At 42.2% G+C, this 17,599-nt stretch overlaps 1 protein-coding gene across 1 annotated transcript in view; it reads right to left on the minus strand.

The window, feature by feature from the left end:
- Nucleotides 1–17,599, minus strand: part of mgat4b (alpha-1,3-mannosyl-glycoprotein 4-beta-N-acetylglucosaminyltransferase B) — a 225,142-nt gene that overhangs the window by 45,310 nt on the left and 162,233 nt on the right. Inside the window, exon 6 of the mRNA XM_080201274.1 lies at nt 7,275–7,388. Within this exon, the coding sequence (XP_080057400.1) occupies nt 7,275–7,388 (114 nt within the window). The remainder of the gene's footprint in view (nt 1–7,274; nt 7,389–17,599) is intronic.

Genomic DNA, 17,599 nt, shown 5'->3' on the forward strand with positions numbered 1-17,599 from the left:
AGTAGAAGGAAAAAACAGTTAAATCCTTCTGTCACGCTTCTTCTCATCCCAAGGCATTTCATAGGAGTAACAAACAAACTTTGACATTCAAAATATTCAGGAGATAATAAAATCAGTCATGGAGGTTTACAGCATGGAAAGAGGCCCTTCGGACCAACTTGTCCATGCCACCCTTTTTTTTTAAACCACTTAGCTAGTCCCAATTGCCCATGTTTGACCCACATCTCTCTATACATCATACCCATGTAACTGTCTAAATGTTTTTTAAAAGACAACATTGTACCCGCCTCTACTACCATCTCTGGCAGCTTGTTCCAAAAACTCACCACCCTCTGTGTGAAAAAAAATTGCCCATCTTTTGTATCTCTCCCCCTCTCCTTAAACCTATACTCTCTAGTTTTAGACTCCCTACCTTTGAGAAAAGATGTTGACTGGAAGTGACTGGAAGCTTGGGCAAAAGGTAGCCTTTAAATGAGCATCTTAGAGATAGAGGGGTCTGGGGAGAAAATTTCAGAGCCTGGATCCAGGTAGCTGAGGACACAGATGCCAATGATGAAAATTGAGGATGATTAGAGGGTGGAATTGGAGCAGTGCAGAGCTCTCGGAAGATTACAGCGCTGGAGAAAGTTGCAGAAATTGCGGGAGATGGACAGAGGGACAGACCCTGGAGTGATCTGAAGAAAGGATGAGAATTGCGATTCAAGGTGGGAAACTGCAAGCGATACTTGCGCTAGGAGTGTCTCATTAGAAGCTGTGAAGGTGGCAGTCATTTTTAGCTTCATAATTTAGAGGATGACATTATACTGACCTCATTAGAGCTATGCAAATTATATCTGACAGTCTGCCCAGTACGAAATCACCTTCTCCTGGTTTATCTCAATCTCCATTTGTAACAAATTTGTTCAAGGTGAAGGCCTCAGCTGTGGAGCTGAGTGACAAAGCCTGGACTGATGTGTAAAACATGCAATTAAATAAAGTCTCAAACCTAGTAGCTACGCCAAAATAATTCTATAAGGCCATGGTAGAACATTTAGCCCCTCAAGTCCAAAAAGTTAAAGTTTTATTTATTAGTCACAAATAAGGCTTACATTAGCACTGCAATGAAGTTACTGTGAAATTCACCTAGTCGCCATGGTCCGGCGCCTGCTCGGGTCAATGCACCTAACCAGCACGTATTTCAGAATGTGGGAGGAAACCCACGCAGACATGGAGAGAATGTGCAAACGCCACACAAACAGTGACCCAAGCCAGGAATCGAACCCAGGTCCCTGGTGCTGTGAAGCATCTGTGCTAACCACTGTGCTCCCGTGCTGATCTATTCAATAAACTCATGGTTGACATGTTATCCGACTCAGTGCACCCATCTTTGCCCGACATCTCTCAAAATCTTTGGTTAATACTTCACTCCTAAATTTTAGATCATGTCCCTTAGTTCCAGACCCCCCAACCAGTACAAATAGTTTCTATCTACCTCATCTACCCCATTATCTTGTAACTATCAATCAAATCACTCCTTAACCTTCTAAATCCAGGTATCTCTGGTTTGTGTAATCTCTCCACATAATTTAGTCTTTGGATTCTAAGGCCAGGATTTTCCAGCCCCTCCATGGTGGGACCAGTTATGGGGAATATGGTGGCCAGCAGGGCTGAAAAATCCTGATACAAGCATGAGTGGCACGGTGGATAGCACTAGTGTTGCACCGCGCCAGGGACGCATGTTTGATTCCAGCCTTGGTGACTATGTATTTGGAGTTTGCATGTTCTCCCTGTGTCTGCGTGAGTTTCCTCTGGATCTCTGATTTCCTCCCAAAGATGTACAGGTTCTGTGGATTGATCATACTAAACTGCCCCTTATCCAAAGATGCATAACGTTAGGGGGATTAAGGGGGTAAATGTGTGGGGTTGTGGGGATAGGGCAGAGGTGAGTCATGCAGATGTGATGGGCCGATTGGCCTCCTTCTGCACTGTAGGGGTTTGATGATCCTGTTCTATGATGGAAGCATTATTCTGGTAAATCTATCTTGCACTCCAGTCAAGATCTTCCTGAGGTGCGCAGCCCAAACTAAACAGTATTCCAGATGTGGCCTATTTGAGATTTTGTATTTCTGTATCATAACTTCCCAGGTGACTGACAGTATTGGTGGGGTTACACCAGCCAGATCCATGTTCCAGATGGGACAGTGGTACAGTGGTTAGCACTGCTGCCTCATAACAGCAGGGACCCAAGTTCGATTCCTGGTTTGGATCACAGTCTCTGTGGAGTTTGCACATTCTCCCTGTGTCTGCGTGGGTTTCTTCCGGGTGTTCCAGTTTCCTCCCACAGTCCGAAAGATGTGCTGGTTAGGTGCACTGGCCATGCTAAGTTCCTCCTCAGTGTACCAGAATAGGCACTGGAGTATGGCAACTAGGGGATTTTTAGAGTTTCTTCATTGTATGTTGCTGTAAGCCAACTTGTGACAAAAAATAAATAAACTTTAGAACTTTAAGATTGCTGGCCTATATATCCCTGTTGGCAAGTATGTATGCAAGTCAGGCAAGAGTCCAGTTTGGCAATGTATTTATTCCCTAGACTATATAAGATGGAGTGTTGATCTAATTGAAGTGTTTAAGATGATTAAAGATTTGACAGAGTCGAGAAATGGAAAACTATTTTCCTGTAGGTAAGTGCAGAATAAGGAGGCATAACTTTAAAGCCAGAGCTAGGCCATTCAGGGATGACAGTCGGAAACACTTCTTCACACAAAGATTAGTGGAACACTCGCCCCCAAAGTGCTGTTGAGGTTGGCATCACTGGGGAGTTGGCAGAGTGGTGGGGAGGGAATCGACTGAAAACTAAGATAGATTTTTATTGGCGAAGGATAATTAAGATTTATAGAAACAGGGAGAGTAGATAAAGACCAGCCATGATCTACTTAAATCCACAACACCCAATAAAATTCAGCCCCGTTAATTGTCTCTCCCCTTCCCCCCCCATCCAATTTTCAGTTTTCTTAACTACTCTCCCCTTCTTTTTTGGAAATGCTGACAAATGGTGGGAGTAATTCCTAAAGTGCCAGCAGCCCTTCGTTATGTTGTCTGATTGGCCTTTATATGTAGGCTTGTATATCACAGGAGGAAACTAACCATTGTGCCAACGTGCTCCTCTGAGCTAAGCTGAATACTCTTTCAACACTGCGCCTTTAACAAATGTATTTGAACCAAGTAACTTGTGCAGGATTGTGTTGTAACAATCTGTTCTAAAACTGGAACCGTCAGGTCCGTATCTGCAGTCCTGTATTGTTTCTGCAGCAGCATAATTGCTCCTAATTGCTCGAGTGTTTGTCTTAATCTGAACTAATAGTGTTCTGCTATTTTAATGGTCCCCTGGGGTTTTTCTGACTACAATTTGATTGGATTGATTGACAGAAATATCAGGTGATTAGGTGGAGCCAGGCTTACATAGAGATATCAGGCTCAGTCTGCTGCTTGGGATCTTTAGAGAGGTGTCACTATTTTTGTTTCTCTTTCTCTTTCTGGAGTTAGAGACTGGAATCTACCAAGAAATAAGTCTCTTTGTCTGAGATTCTGCTGTTAGGAGGTAGATCTTCCTCTGGAGGTTGATATATGAGAGTCAGAAGACAGGTGTCTGTCTGGAATTCTGTCCAGAGTTTTAAAACTGGAAATCTAGCATCCATGTCAGCATATGTTTTTGGTGCTAATTGTGCCGAAGAAGGAATTTATGTCGATGGGGTGTTGCTTACATTGGAACTACAGAGACAGCTAGCTGTTCAGAATTGTGACTTGGCATGTTTAAGTATTTCCAATTGTAAAAGTTATGCTAATTCTTTTTGTTAACTACATTGGTAAAAAATAAAGTTTGTTTTGATGAAAGCTTTGTAGTGAGTCAATTGATCGTACCCGCTGTGGAATACCTTATCTTCACCCTAAATCAAAAATGTCAAAATCAAAAGGAAAAATTAGGGTCTAGGTTAACTTTATCATATACCTTGGAGTTTCCAATCTGGTCCCTAACAACACATGTCCTGCAACAGAAAGGAAAGCTGCCTATTTCAACAAATGCATTTCATTCTCCAAAGATGTTGGATGTTCTGTCAGAGAAAACGTCACATACAAGTGTGACAAATCTATAACGAAGCAATGCTGATAGAAGAGAATCTTTGAGGTTTATCCACACTGAAGGTGATTTTCTTTGACTGCAAAGAATAGTCATTTTACAACACCATGCTACTCCTTTCAAAGCAGAGTTGAAGTTTCAAGCCCTGACTCTGTAGGTAGCACTCTCGCCTCTCAAGTCCAAAGGTCATGAGCTCAAGACCCATTTAGTGAGTTGAGCCACTATTCCAGGCTGACACTCCTAGTGCATCATTGAGTGCGGCACTGTCAAAGATGCATTTTTTTCGATAAACTGAAGCGATGTCTGCCCATTTTGGGTGCACGGGATAGATCACTTGGCACTATTTTGAAGAGGAGCAGAGAAATTCGCTTCATCAACGTTTACCATAAAACAACGGCTTTAAAAACAGATCAAATGGCGAAATGTTCACGGACCTTTTTTATTGCAGTTTTATAGAAAACCAAGAGGGTGGGTTAAAACCCCAGATTGCTCAGAGGGAAGAATTTGGTTCAATTTATAAACAACAAAGGATAGAATATAGAATTGCTACTGTTTAGAAAACATACCGGGGAGATTGGCCAGATTTGAAAGGTATTGCTCCAGAGGGATTGGAAGACCAATTGAGACAATGCCATTTTGTGGCGATAAGGGGGCAGGATAAAAATGAGATTGCTGGGGAAGCCTTGAAAATGGTGGGAACCTGATAAAGAGATTAGAAAACTACTGGAAAGCTTGTCTTTGTACTGGCAACCAGCAATTATAATAAATTCCAGGTGGCACTTCGCAGGACTGACCAGAATTCTGATAACGTGTGGGGCTCTTTTCTCTCGAAAATATTAAAGAAAAATGGGTGACTTAATAGAGGTCTTCAAGTTTAAGGGAACAATTTGATAGAGTAGAAATAGAGACCAGGATTTTCCTGTGGACTCCTGAGCTCCACAATCAGGCTTAAATTGGGGTCAGAAGGTCTCACCTGGCAGTAAACAGTGACATGCATGTGATTTCTCCAAATTGGCCAATTAATGGCCAGAGGATAGATTCACCATCCAATTAAGGATGGTGGGAGGGCTCCTAAAGCTGAGAACTAATAGGAAGCCCCAGCTTGAAAAAAGCAGCAGGATACCATGGCAAAAGAGGTCACAGTATTCCCCAAAACGCCCCCTTTCAACTTTAAATAAAAAACGGTATTTGTTTCTGGTCTACCATGTTGGAGGGGCGTACTTCCAACAGGCAGCATGCATCTCTGGCTCGTGCTACCAAATAAACCTGTTGGACTTTAACCTGGGTGTTGTGAGATGTCTTACTCATAAATGCAAGACAGAATTCTGGAGAAGCTAATTGACCCAGAGTGTGGCGAGCATTTGGAACTTGCTACTAAGGCGAATGGCATAGATGAATTTAAGGGGAGCTAGATAATCAAATGAAGTAGAAAGGAATCAAATTATATGTTGCTAGGGTTAGATGAAGAAGGATGGGAGGAGGTTGATGTGAAGCACAAACACTGTCATTGAGTAGTTGCATTGAATGGTATGTTTTGTGCTGTTAAGTGCTTTGTAATGTCGTAGGAAGATTAACTCCTTAATCTTCTTGCAGAAGAACAATTTCATCCTGAATATCATTTGCACCGCTGATTTAAAGGTTGTATCAATAAACCTGTTCATAAACTTCTGGCGTTTGAATGTTTAATATTTTGCCTTTGTTTTTCTTGCCTCTGACTACCCTAACGAGTATCGAAAGAGAGTTAAAAGAAAACCCTACTCTGCTCATCTATCTCATTGTTGTTTGAAGGGCCTTCTGGTGGATAGTCAGCTGCGTCATTCTAAATAAACGACGCAGACTGCACTTCATAAAAATTCAATGGCCATGAAGTATTTAGGGACACCCGGGGATATGAATGGCAATGATTTAAGCAAAAGTCACTTTTCTTGCTCGTTTTCCTCACTGCTACAAAAGTAAAAACAATTGTTATCTACCAAACAAAAACTAAAATAATTTTTTATTGCCCAAGTTAGAATGTCTTTGGGTCAAATTAGGACTCTTAATCATAGAAGAATTTCAAAGTCAACTGGCCAAGCGTAACTAAGGAGTAGAGTTTGAACATTAGCCAACGGTTTCAGATATAAATCAGTTGTAGTTACTTATTAAAAACTATTGCCATTGAATCCTTCTCCTATTTCCTTACTCAACACCGATGCCCCACGTGGCTGTGTCCTTAACCCTTTACTAAACTTCTTATACACTATGACTCTGTGGCCAAATTCCCCTCCAACTCAATTTTCAAGTTTGCCAATGACACCACTGTAGTGAGTTGGACCTCAAGCAATGATGAGACCAAGTACAGGAAAGAGAATCTGGTGAACTGGTGGAGCAACAATAACCTCTCCCGCAATATCAACAAAACAAAGGAGATAGTCATCAACTTCAGGAAACGCAGTGGAGGACATGTCTCTTTCTACATCAACAGGGGCGACGTAGAAATGGTTCAAGTTTTTAGGTGTCCAGATCATCAACCTGTCCTGGTCCTTCCATGTGGATGCTACAATTAAGAAAACCCACCAATGCCTCTACTTTCTAGAAGCCAAGGGAACTTGGCATGTCTGCTATGATCCTCACCAACTTTTACAGAGGCACCATAGAAAGCATTCTTTCTGGTTGTATCACAACGTGGTATGGGCTCCTGCTTTGTCCAAGACCGCAAGGAACTACAAATGGTCGTGAACGAAGCCCAGTCCATCACGCAAACCAGCCTCCCACCTATTGACTCCATCTACACTTCACGCTGCCTCGGAAAAGCAGCCAGCGTAATTAGGGACCCCACGCACCCGGACAAACTCTCTTACACCTTCTTCCGTTGGGAAAAAAGATACAAGTCTGAGGTCACGTACCAACCGACTCAAGGACAGCTTCTTCCCTGCTGCCATCAGACTTTTGAATGGATCTACCTTTCATTAAGCTGATCTTTCTCTACAACATCGCTATGACTGTAACACTACATTCTGCATTCACTCCTTTCTTTCTCTATGTACAGCATGCTTTATCTGTATAGCGCATGAGAAACAATATTTTTCACTGTATACTAATACATGCGACAATAATAAATCGAATCAAGTCTACAAACATTGGCAGCACACACTCATTCATTGCGTTCAGCTGGATTTACCTGACCCGCTCTTTGGGATCACCAAAGGTTTCTTTTAGATGGGAGAAATCAGGGTAGTAGTTCACTGAGGGGGCGATGACTTCAAGCAGACCTGACTGAATTTCATTTGGAAATCTAAGGAGAAAATGAAATTGAAACAATTAATGGTTGACCCACACAGAAAAGATTCAAGGAGCCAATATCACAAATTTGCCAAGAGTCACGACCACACCAAAGGTCAATACCAAGAACTACTGACCACCCCATTCCTCCGGATCATCACCCACCCACCCGCACCCCCTTTGCTAGAGTTTGGCACCAATCATCCTACCCAAAGTCCATTATATAGGTGTAAGCCTTGAATATGAGTTTTGGCCATGGGAACCAAGCCAAAACCCTCTTTCAACCAATGTGCATCAGCACATAATGACTTAGATTCATAGCACAGAACAAGGTTAATTGGCCCTTTCATCTTTTTGACAGAACTATACAATTAATCCCATGGCCTCACTCTTCCCCCATTGTCCTGCCAATTTCTACTTTTCAAATATTTATCCAACTCCTTTTGACAGTTACTATAGAAGCTGCATCTACCACCATTTGAGGCAATGCATTCTGATTCATCACAACTTACTATGGAAAATAAATGCTCCTCATCTCTTCTACTTTTGTCAATTACCTCAAATCTGTGTGATACTTAAATCAAACCCTTCATAAAAGCTGAAGGAATTCCCTCTTCAAAACTAGGAACCCAGAAGTTAACACAGTGGGGTCAGCCATGGTCTGACTCCGAGTTAGCGAATTATGGGCTCAATTCCCACTTCAGGTCTTGAGCCCATAATCTAAACCATCTCACCCAGTTGCACTATTGAGGAGATATTAAACAAAGGTCCCATCTACATAAGTTTCACTTTCCCACTGTATCCCCATATTCCTCAAAACCGTTACACCCAAAAATCATAGTAAGAAGTCTCACAACACCAGGTTAAAGTCCAACAGAATTATTTGGTAGCAAAAGCCACTAGCTTTCGGAGTGTTGCCTCTTCGTCAGGTTAAGTGGGAGTTCTATTCACAAACAGGGCATATAAAGACACAAACTCAATTTACAAAATAATGGTTGGAATGCGAACCTTAACAGGTAATCAAGTCTTAAAGGTACAGACAATGTGAGTGGAGAGAGTGTTAAGCACAAGTTACCGCACAGCACATGAAACATTGTCGATTTTTGTAAAAGTCCATCCGGTTCACTAATGCCCTTACCCAATCTGGCCCACATGTGACTCCAGACTCACAGCCACGTGGTTGCTTTTTAAATGCTCCTCTGAAATAGCCCAGCAAGCCACTCAGCTGAAGGGCAATTTGGGGTGGGCAATGACTGCTAGCCCAGCCAGCGATGCCCACATCCCATGAACGAATAAATTAAAAAAAAATCACGCTTCCATCTAACCACTGGTGAGATAACTCTCCAATGGAAGAATTTGTAAAGAATGATTTTCATTTGTTGAAACAAATTTCTGGAAAATAAATTTATGGTTCAAATACCTGTTGTTGCTGTACAAACAAATCTTATGTAAACAGTAATTGTTTTGGAATACAATACAGGCATTCTGATTATCTGCATCTGTCTCAGTATCTCCCTTGTTGTTGCCAAATTTAAAAAGAACTGCTTATACCTGAAAATTTTTAAGCAATTTGAAATATGGTCTTGGATTCAAAATTGTTGGCCTTTTGGATCTCATGTCCTATAGGATGAGGAATTGGTCCTTTTTGACCTATGTCTCACCATCCAACAGGAAGGCCACTGTGTTCTAACAATAAATGTTTTATCAACTATAAATTGGATCGTCACTCTTGCATACAGACAAGCATTCCCAATTATTGGAAAGGTGGACTGATTAATGAGTTTAGTTTGCAATTGTTAAGCAACAAAACACTTATGGCAGGACACCTCATACTTGGTCTGAATTCAGTATCCTGCCTTATGTTAAAACTTTAAAACAAAGCCCTGCCTGCTCCTCAAATTAAAGTTAAAGATCCCTTGGCGCTACTTGGGGTAGCAAGGGAGCTCTTCTTGATGTCAATACTTATCCCTCAACCAATATCCCTTTAAATGGACTATTTGATCATTGTTGCATTGCTGTTGATGGGAGTTAAACATAAATTGGCTGTCCTGTTTCTCTATATTTGAATACTTCCAAAAGCATTTAATTGGTAATAAAGTACTTTTGCATACCCTGAGTTTGTAAAAAGTACTGTATTACATGTTATATATAGCCAGATAAATTCGACAATGCACCATGACTCCTGTATGCAGCATCTTGACAAGGTTTTTTCAACCACACCTCCCAAACCTACAACCTTTGCTGCCTAAAACAATAAGGGCAGTAGGCATATCAAAACACCACTGACTCCAATTTCCCCTTGCATTAAGTTGATATTTCTTTACACCCTAACTATGACTCTAACACTACATTCTGCACTCTCTTGTTTCCTTCTCTATGAACAGTATGCTCTGTCTGTTTAGCGCAAGAAACAATATTTTTCACTGTATGTTGATACATGACAGTAATAAATCAAACCAAACTCTAACAATCTTAATCTGGAAATATATAGTTGTTCCTTCACTGTCGCTAGGTTAAAATCCTGGAACTCCCTACTTATCAGCACTGTACCTCGCCTACGCTACATGGACTATCACAGTTCAAGGAATGACTCACCACCACTAATTACAAGTGCAATCAGGGATAGACAATGAACCCTCCACTTGCAGGCTTTGCCCACACCCAGTGAATGATTAAAAGTGAATTTATTTTCATATTTAATTGTATCTAGCTGAAATTGTCATGTGTTAAAAACATCACCTCTTAAAAGGTAAGCAGAAAAATGATTTTGTTTGTTCTCAAAACAATAGGGAAAACATCAAAACAATCTAAACAGTCCAAAGATGTGCGGGTTAGGTGGATTGGCCATGCTAAATTATCCCTTAGTGTCAGGGGGACTAGATGCATGAGGTTATGGGGATAGGGCCTGGGTGGGATTGTGGGAAGTGCAGACTTGATGGGCCAAATGGCCTCCTTCTGAATTGTAGAGATTCTATGATTCAAAATTTGAAAAACTCTAACATCTTTGGTCAGATAAATGCTGCTGGCCAGGCACACTCATTACCAGAATCCTATCAATGCGTGTTGTGAAATGTTGCCCATGCTCAGACTGTGTTATCTTCCTACAGATGACAGAAAGCCGTTGGTGAAACAAATAACTTCAGGTCAAGGTTTTGAGAGCAATCCAGAATAAATCTTCAATGATGCTAATAAAATGCATAAATGACAACTTGCATTAAGTTAATCTTTCTCTACACCTGGCTATGACTGTAATACCACATTCTGCACTTTTTCCTTTCCTTCTCTATGAGCGGTTTGCTTTGTCTATATAGCGCGGAAGAAACAATACTTTTCACTATATGTTAATACATGTGACAATAACGAATCAAACCAAATTCATAAGCAGTAATAATCATGTTAAATACACAATTTAGAAAATTGTAATTTGATAGAAATCTTATTTTAAAAAGGAAGAAAATTGACAAGAGAAAATAATTCAGGAAAATGGTCTGAGTGATTTAGTTCATTTCCTTTCTCAGAAATGACCCAGTTCAATTGATAAGTTTGAATCGTATTTAATATTGTTCTCGGTAATTAGCTGTCAGAAATTTAGAACAACTGAAATGGAAGAGTCTCTATCAGCCAAGTTACAAAGGAAGAAATTTAAGAAATGATGCGCAAAAAAAAGTGCATGTAGGCAGTGTGTCATTAAAGTGTTATTGTTAAATGTGGTACAAGAACAGCAAGAACAGCAATGGAATTGTATGCTAGATAAACACTTTTGTTGCAACTCATGACTTGGGCATGCACAATCACGGACTGGCATAGAACATAGAACATAACAGCACAGAACAGGCCCTTCGGCCCACGATGTTGCGCCGACCAGTTAAAAAACAATGACCCACTAATCTAAACCAATCCCTTTTCGTCCATAAACCTATCCAAGGATCTCTTAAACGCCCCCAAACTAGGTGCATTTACAACTGCAGCAGGCAGGGCATTCCAATCCCTCACCACCCTCTGGGTAAATAACCTACCCCTGACATCCGTCCTATAACTACCCCCCCTTAATTTAAAGCCATGCCCCCTCGTGCTAGCTTTCTCCATCCGAGGAAAAAGGCTATCACTATCCAACCTATCTAAACCCCTAATCATCTTATATGTTTCAATAAGATCCCCTCTTAGCCGCCTTCTTTCTCGCGAAAACAACCCCAAATCCCTCAGTCTCTCCTCATAGGACCTCCCCTCCATACCAGGCAACATCCTGGTAAACCTCCTCTGCACCCTCTCCAAAGCCTCCACATCCTTCCTGTAATGTGGGGACCAGAACTGCACACAGTACTCCAAGTGCGGCCGCACCAGAGTTGTGTACAGTTGCAACATGGCGCTGCGACTCCTAAATTCAATCCCCCTACCAATAAACGCCAAGACACCGTATGCCTTCTTAACAACCTTATCTACTTGATTCCCAACTTTCAGGGATCTATGTACACATACACCTAGATCCCTCTGTTCATCCACACTATTCAAAGTCCTCCCGTTAGCCAACACATCTGTTATTCCTACCAAAATGAATTACCTCACACTTCTCCGCATTAAACTCCATCTGCCACCTCTCGGCCCAGCTCTACAACCTGTCTAAGTCTCCCTGCAAACTATGACACCCTTCCTCACAATCTACCACACCTCCGACTTTGGTGTCATCAGCAAATTTACTAATCCACCCAACTATACCCTCATCCAGATCATTAATAAAAATTACAAACTGCAGTGGCCCCAAAACAGATCCCTGAGGCACAGCACTCGTAACCGAACTCCATGACGAATATTTACCATCAACCACCACCCTCTGTCTCCTATCTGCTAGCCAATTCCTGATCCAATTTCCTAGACTACCCTCAATCCCATACATCTGCATTTTCTGCAGAAGCCTACCATGGTGAACCTTATCAAACGCCTTACTAAAATCCATATATACCACGTCAACTGCCTTACCCCTATCCACCTCTTTGGTCACTTTCTCAAAAAACTCAATAAGGTTAGTAAGGCACGACCTCCCCGCTACAAAACCATGCTGACTATCTCCAATCAATTCATTACTCTCCAAATAACTATAAATCCTATCCCTAATAATTTTTTCTAAAACCTTGCCCACAACAGAAGTAAGACTCACCGGTCTATAATTCCCAGGGAAGTCTCTGTTCCCCTTCTTAAACAATGGGACAACATTCGCCATCTTCCAATCTTCCGGTACTATACCAGAGAGCAACGACGACCTGAAGATCAGAGCCAGAGGCTCTGCAATCACCTCTCTTGCCTCCCAGAGAATCCTGGGGTAAATCCCATCTGGACCAGGAGACTTATCTATTTTCAGACCCTCTAGAATATCCAGCACATCCCGCTTATCAACTGCAATACTGTCTATTTTACACCCCTGCAACCCAGTGTCCTCCTCAGCTACATTCATGTCCCCCTGCGTGAACACCGAAGAGAAATATTGGTTCAATGCCTCTCCAATCTCTTCCGGTTCCACACACAACTTCCCTCTACTGTCTGTAACTGGCCGTAATCTTGCCCTAACCAACCTTCTGTTCTTGACATACCTATAGAACGCCTTAGGATTCTCCTTAATCCTATCAGCCAAAGTCTTCTCGTGTCCTCTTTTAGCCCTTCTTAACTCACTCTTCAACTCCCTCCTAGCCAATCTAAAGCTTTCTAATGCACTACCTGAGCCCTCAAGCCTCATCCGAACATAAGCCTCCTTTTTCTTTTTAACCAACGAATCAACTTTTTTAGTGCACCACGGTTCCCTAGCCCTACCAAATCCTCCTTGCCTGACAGGGACATACCTATCACGGACTCACAGTAGCTGCTCCTTGAAAAAACTCCACATTTCGGACGTTCCCAGTCCCTGTAATCTCCTAGTCCAACCTATGCTTCCTAATTCTCTCCTAATAGCCTCATAATTACCCTTCCCCCAGCTAAAACTACTGACCCGAGGTTCATGCCTATCCCTTTCCATCACTAAGGTGAACGTAACCAAATTGTGGTCACTATCACCAAAATGCACACCAACTTCCAAGTCTAGCACCTGGTCTGGCTCATTTCCCAGCACCAAATCCAATATAGCCTCACCTCTAGTTGGCCTATCTACACACTGAGTCAAAAAACCTTCCTGCACGCTTTGTACAAAAACTGACCCCTCTAACGAGCTAGAGCTATAGCAATTCCAATCAATATTAGTAAAGTTAAAGTCCCCCATAACAATTACCCTATTACTTTCACTCCTAACCAGGATCGTCTCCGCAATCCTTTCCTCAACCTCTCTAGAACTTTTAGGAGGTCTATAAAAGACTCCCAACAGGGTGACCTCTCCTCTCCTATTTCTAATCTCCGCCCATACTACCTCAACAGACAAGTCCTCATCAAACTTCCTCTCTGACACTGTGATGCAGTCTTTGACCAATAATGCTACCCCTCCCCCCCTTCTACCTCCTTCTCTACTCCGACTAAAGCATTTGAACCCCGGGACCTGCAACAACCATTCCTGACCCTGCTCTATCCATGTCTCTGAAATGGCCACAACATCAAAGTCCCAGGTACTGATCCACGCTGCAAGTTCATCCACTTTATTGCGAATACTCCTCGCATTAAAGTATACGCATTTCAAACCCTGCTGTGCCCCACCCCCACGATGCTGTGCATTGCAGTCCCCATCTATGCCCCCCTCACTTTCACCCCCTCTACTCAGGACCCCACCCCCCCTCCGAATCAGTTTAAACCTCCCTGCATAGCCTTTGCAAATTTACCCCCCAGGATATTTGTTCCCCTCTGATTCAGGTGTAGACCATCACTCTTATAGAGGTCCCACCTTCCCCAGAATGAGCCCCAATTGCTCAAGTACCTGAACCCCTCCCTCCTGCACCATCCCCTCAGCCACGAGTTCAAACTTTCCCTCTCTCTATTCTTCTCTAAACTATCCCGTGGCACAGGCAAGAGTCCGGAGATAACCACTCTTTCTGACTTGGCCTTTAGTTTCCACCCCAACTCCATAAATCTCTGCTTAATATCCCCTTTCCTTAACCTCCCTATGTCATGCGTCCCCACATGAACTATAACTTGGGGTTGATCTCCCTCTCCCCTAAGAGTCCTGAATACCCTTTCGGATACATCCCGGCATAGGGTATCTTTGGGGGTAGCAGGACTAGTTGACAAGGCCATTATGGGTTCATTGGCTTATAAAATAGAGGCAAAATTTATAAAAGAAAGGAAGTTATGTTAAATCTATATACATTGCTCGGGAGGAACATTCAAGGTATCACACTTTAGAATCACAGAATCCCTACAGTGCAGAAGGAGGTCATCAAGTCTGCACCAATGACAACCCAGATCCTATCCCCATAACCCACGTATTTACCTTGTTAATCCCCCCCAACACTAAGGGTTAATTTAGCATGGCCAATCCACCTAACCTGCATGTCTTTGGAGTGTGGGAGGAAACTGGAGCACGAGGAGGAAACCCATGTAGACATGGGGAGAATGTGCAAACTCCAACACGGACAGTCACCTGACACTGGGCAGAATTGAATCCAGATTGTGAGACAGCAGTGCTAACCACTGGAAAGGAATCAAGACAGAGATTTACTAGAATGACACTTGGAATGAGAGGCTTCAGCTATGTGGTGAGACTTGAAAAGTCACGATTGTTTTCTTCAGAACAGGAAGGGCAGGGAAGATTTAATAGAGGTGTTCAAAATCATCCTCGTTTACTCTAGTTCCAGTGGTAGGGAGATCAGTAACCAGTGGAAACAGAGTTAAGATAATTGGCAAAAGGACCAGAATGAAGATGAGAATTATGCAGTAGGTTATGTCAACCCGGAACACACTGTCTGAAAGGTTGTTGGAACAACTTCACGTTATTTCAAAAGGGAATTCAATAACTACTTTAAAAGGAGAAAATTGCAGAGCTACGGGAAGTGGAACTAATTGGATAGCTCTTTTAAAGAACTGGCACCAGCACAATAAGTCAAAGGCCTTCCCTCTGTGCTGCACGATGTGAAATCAAACTGTTATTTATGGGTTTGAAATTTGAAGCATATACTTTAACTAAATTTTTAAGAAGTTACCTTTCTGTCTTATAGAGTAGCCCTGAAATTTCTCTTAAATTGAGTTCACAACACAAAAACAGACATAATTGTATCCCTTTCTCCCTCATGCATTTATTTATCTTCCCCCTAAATGCATTCATGCTACTGGTCTCTGCTAATCCTTGTCGTTACACATTCTACATTCTCACTACATCCTAGGTGAAGGAGTTCCTGCTGAATTCCCTATTCGATTTATTAGAGACTGTAGTGACCTTTGACCTGGACACAGCGATAGTGGGGAAAACTTGTATTTATTACAAAATGTTTGTACAATTTTTTTTCAAAAGGAATCTTAAGAGGTTTTAACCAATTGTAAAGACATCAACTATATTTTTTGTCTAAGAAGAAAAACTGGTCAACCATTGACCTGGAAGCAGTGCCAACATAAAGAAATTTAAAATACTGAGGCAGTGTCACCGACGGACGCGAAGAGGGAAGGGAAGTGTTGGAGAGCCAAGGTGATCACCAAACCAAATCAGAGAATTTCATTCCTGAATGGTCACAAAGCATTGTTATGATTGCTGCTGCTATTTCACTTTCAGGTGACTGAATGTCCAGAATCAGCCATACCATACAAAAGTAAAGGTGGTTCAGGTAGATCCATGCTACCACATCCGACAGGAGCCGACAGCTGAGAAGATTATGGAAAGAAGTGCACCAGCGTGGAAGATCCTACCTCAAACAAGGTTTTCTCGGAAACTGTTGCCTGTGGAGAACTGGCTAAGGCCTTGAAGAAAAGGGGTTGGAATTCTACCCAAGAAAGGTCTGAGCTTAGAAGAGCTTCATGGCTGAAATCAGTGCCATTTAGACAGATTGGACTGCCTAGAAAGTCCATGAGATCTATCTTTGATATATTTGCTATTCCATATGTAATTGATAGTTGGTACTCAAAGTGATTTGTCTTGTTAATTTGGACAGACTCTGATTTGTGTTAAAAATGAAAGTTACAAGAAGTGAAATACTGGTTTGTAATTATTTCAAATGGGGGTAATTTAGTGAAATCTGGTACTTTGGATTTATGGTTCGCCACAGGGATCTTAACGGTAACTACCTTATATTTATAACCCCTCGAAAGGTTTTGTCCATATATGGAAACATCCTCTCTAATTCTACCCTATCCAATCCTTTCAAAATATTAAAAGTCTCCATCAGGTCCAGGAAATAAATAAAATGCCCTGCATCCCACAGATTCCAATTCTGCCCCAGGAGGGGGGGGGGGGGCACTAGATCTTGCCAGTGCTACAACAAAAAGTTCCATGTCCTGCCCATTTTAGACAGTCATTTGGAAAGTCACAGGCAGCCTTCCCACATGCACCTTTTGAGCCTAACTTTAAGCCCCAGAATCTCTGCATCACACAAAGACTTGCATTTCTACAGCACCTTCCACCCACACAAAATGCCGCAAACTGCTTTCCAACCAATTAGGTGCCTTTTGAAGCGTAGTCACTATTGTGATGTAGTGGAACACAACTGCCAAGTTGCAAAGAGCAAAATCTCAGAAACAGCAATGTGATAAGGATTGGATGATAAATTTTAGAGATGTGGGTTGAGAGATGAACATTAGTCCAGGAAGCCAGGGCAAAGCCATGGGATTAATGTCACTGGATGCTCTGTGCCCATCTTATTGAGGCTTCCAGGATACTGCAAAGCCTGGATAGAGTGGACGAGGAGAGAATGTTTCCACTAGTAGGAAAAGCTAGGACTAGACGACACAACCTCAGGCTAAAGGGACGATCCTTTAAAACAGAGATGAGGAGGAATTGCTTCAGCCACGGAGTGGTGAATCTGTGGAACTCATTGTCGCAAAAGGCTGTGGCGACCAAGTCATTGAGTGTCTTTAAGACAGTGTTAGATGGGTTCTTGATTAATAAGGGGAACAGGGGTCATGAGGGAATGGCAGGAGAACAGGGATGAGAAAAATATCAAACATGATTGAATGGTGGGGCGGACTCAATGGGCCGAGTGGCCTAATTCTGCTCCTGTGTCTTATGGTCTTATCTGAAATGATAGCCACCGCCTTGTTTAAACAGCTCATCCAGAAGCTGACAAAATCCTGACAGTTCTGCATTCCTTCTCTGTTGCACTGATGCTCAAATCT

The sequence above is a fragment of the Carcharhinus amblyrhynchos genome, chromosome 13 (assembly GCF_965287045.1).
Source record: "Carcharhinus amblyrhynchos chromosome 13, sCarAmb.v2.hapA, whole genome shotgun sequence".
NCBI classification, from domain to species: domain Eukaryota; kingdom Metazoa; phylum Chordata; class Chondrichthyes; order Carcharhiniformes; family Carcharhinidae; genus Carcharhinus; species Carcharhinus amblyrhynchos.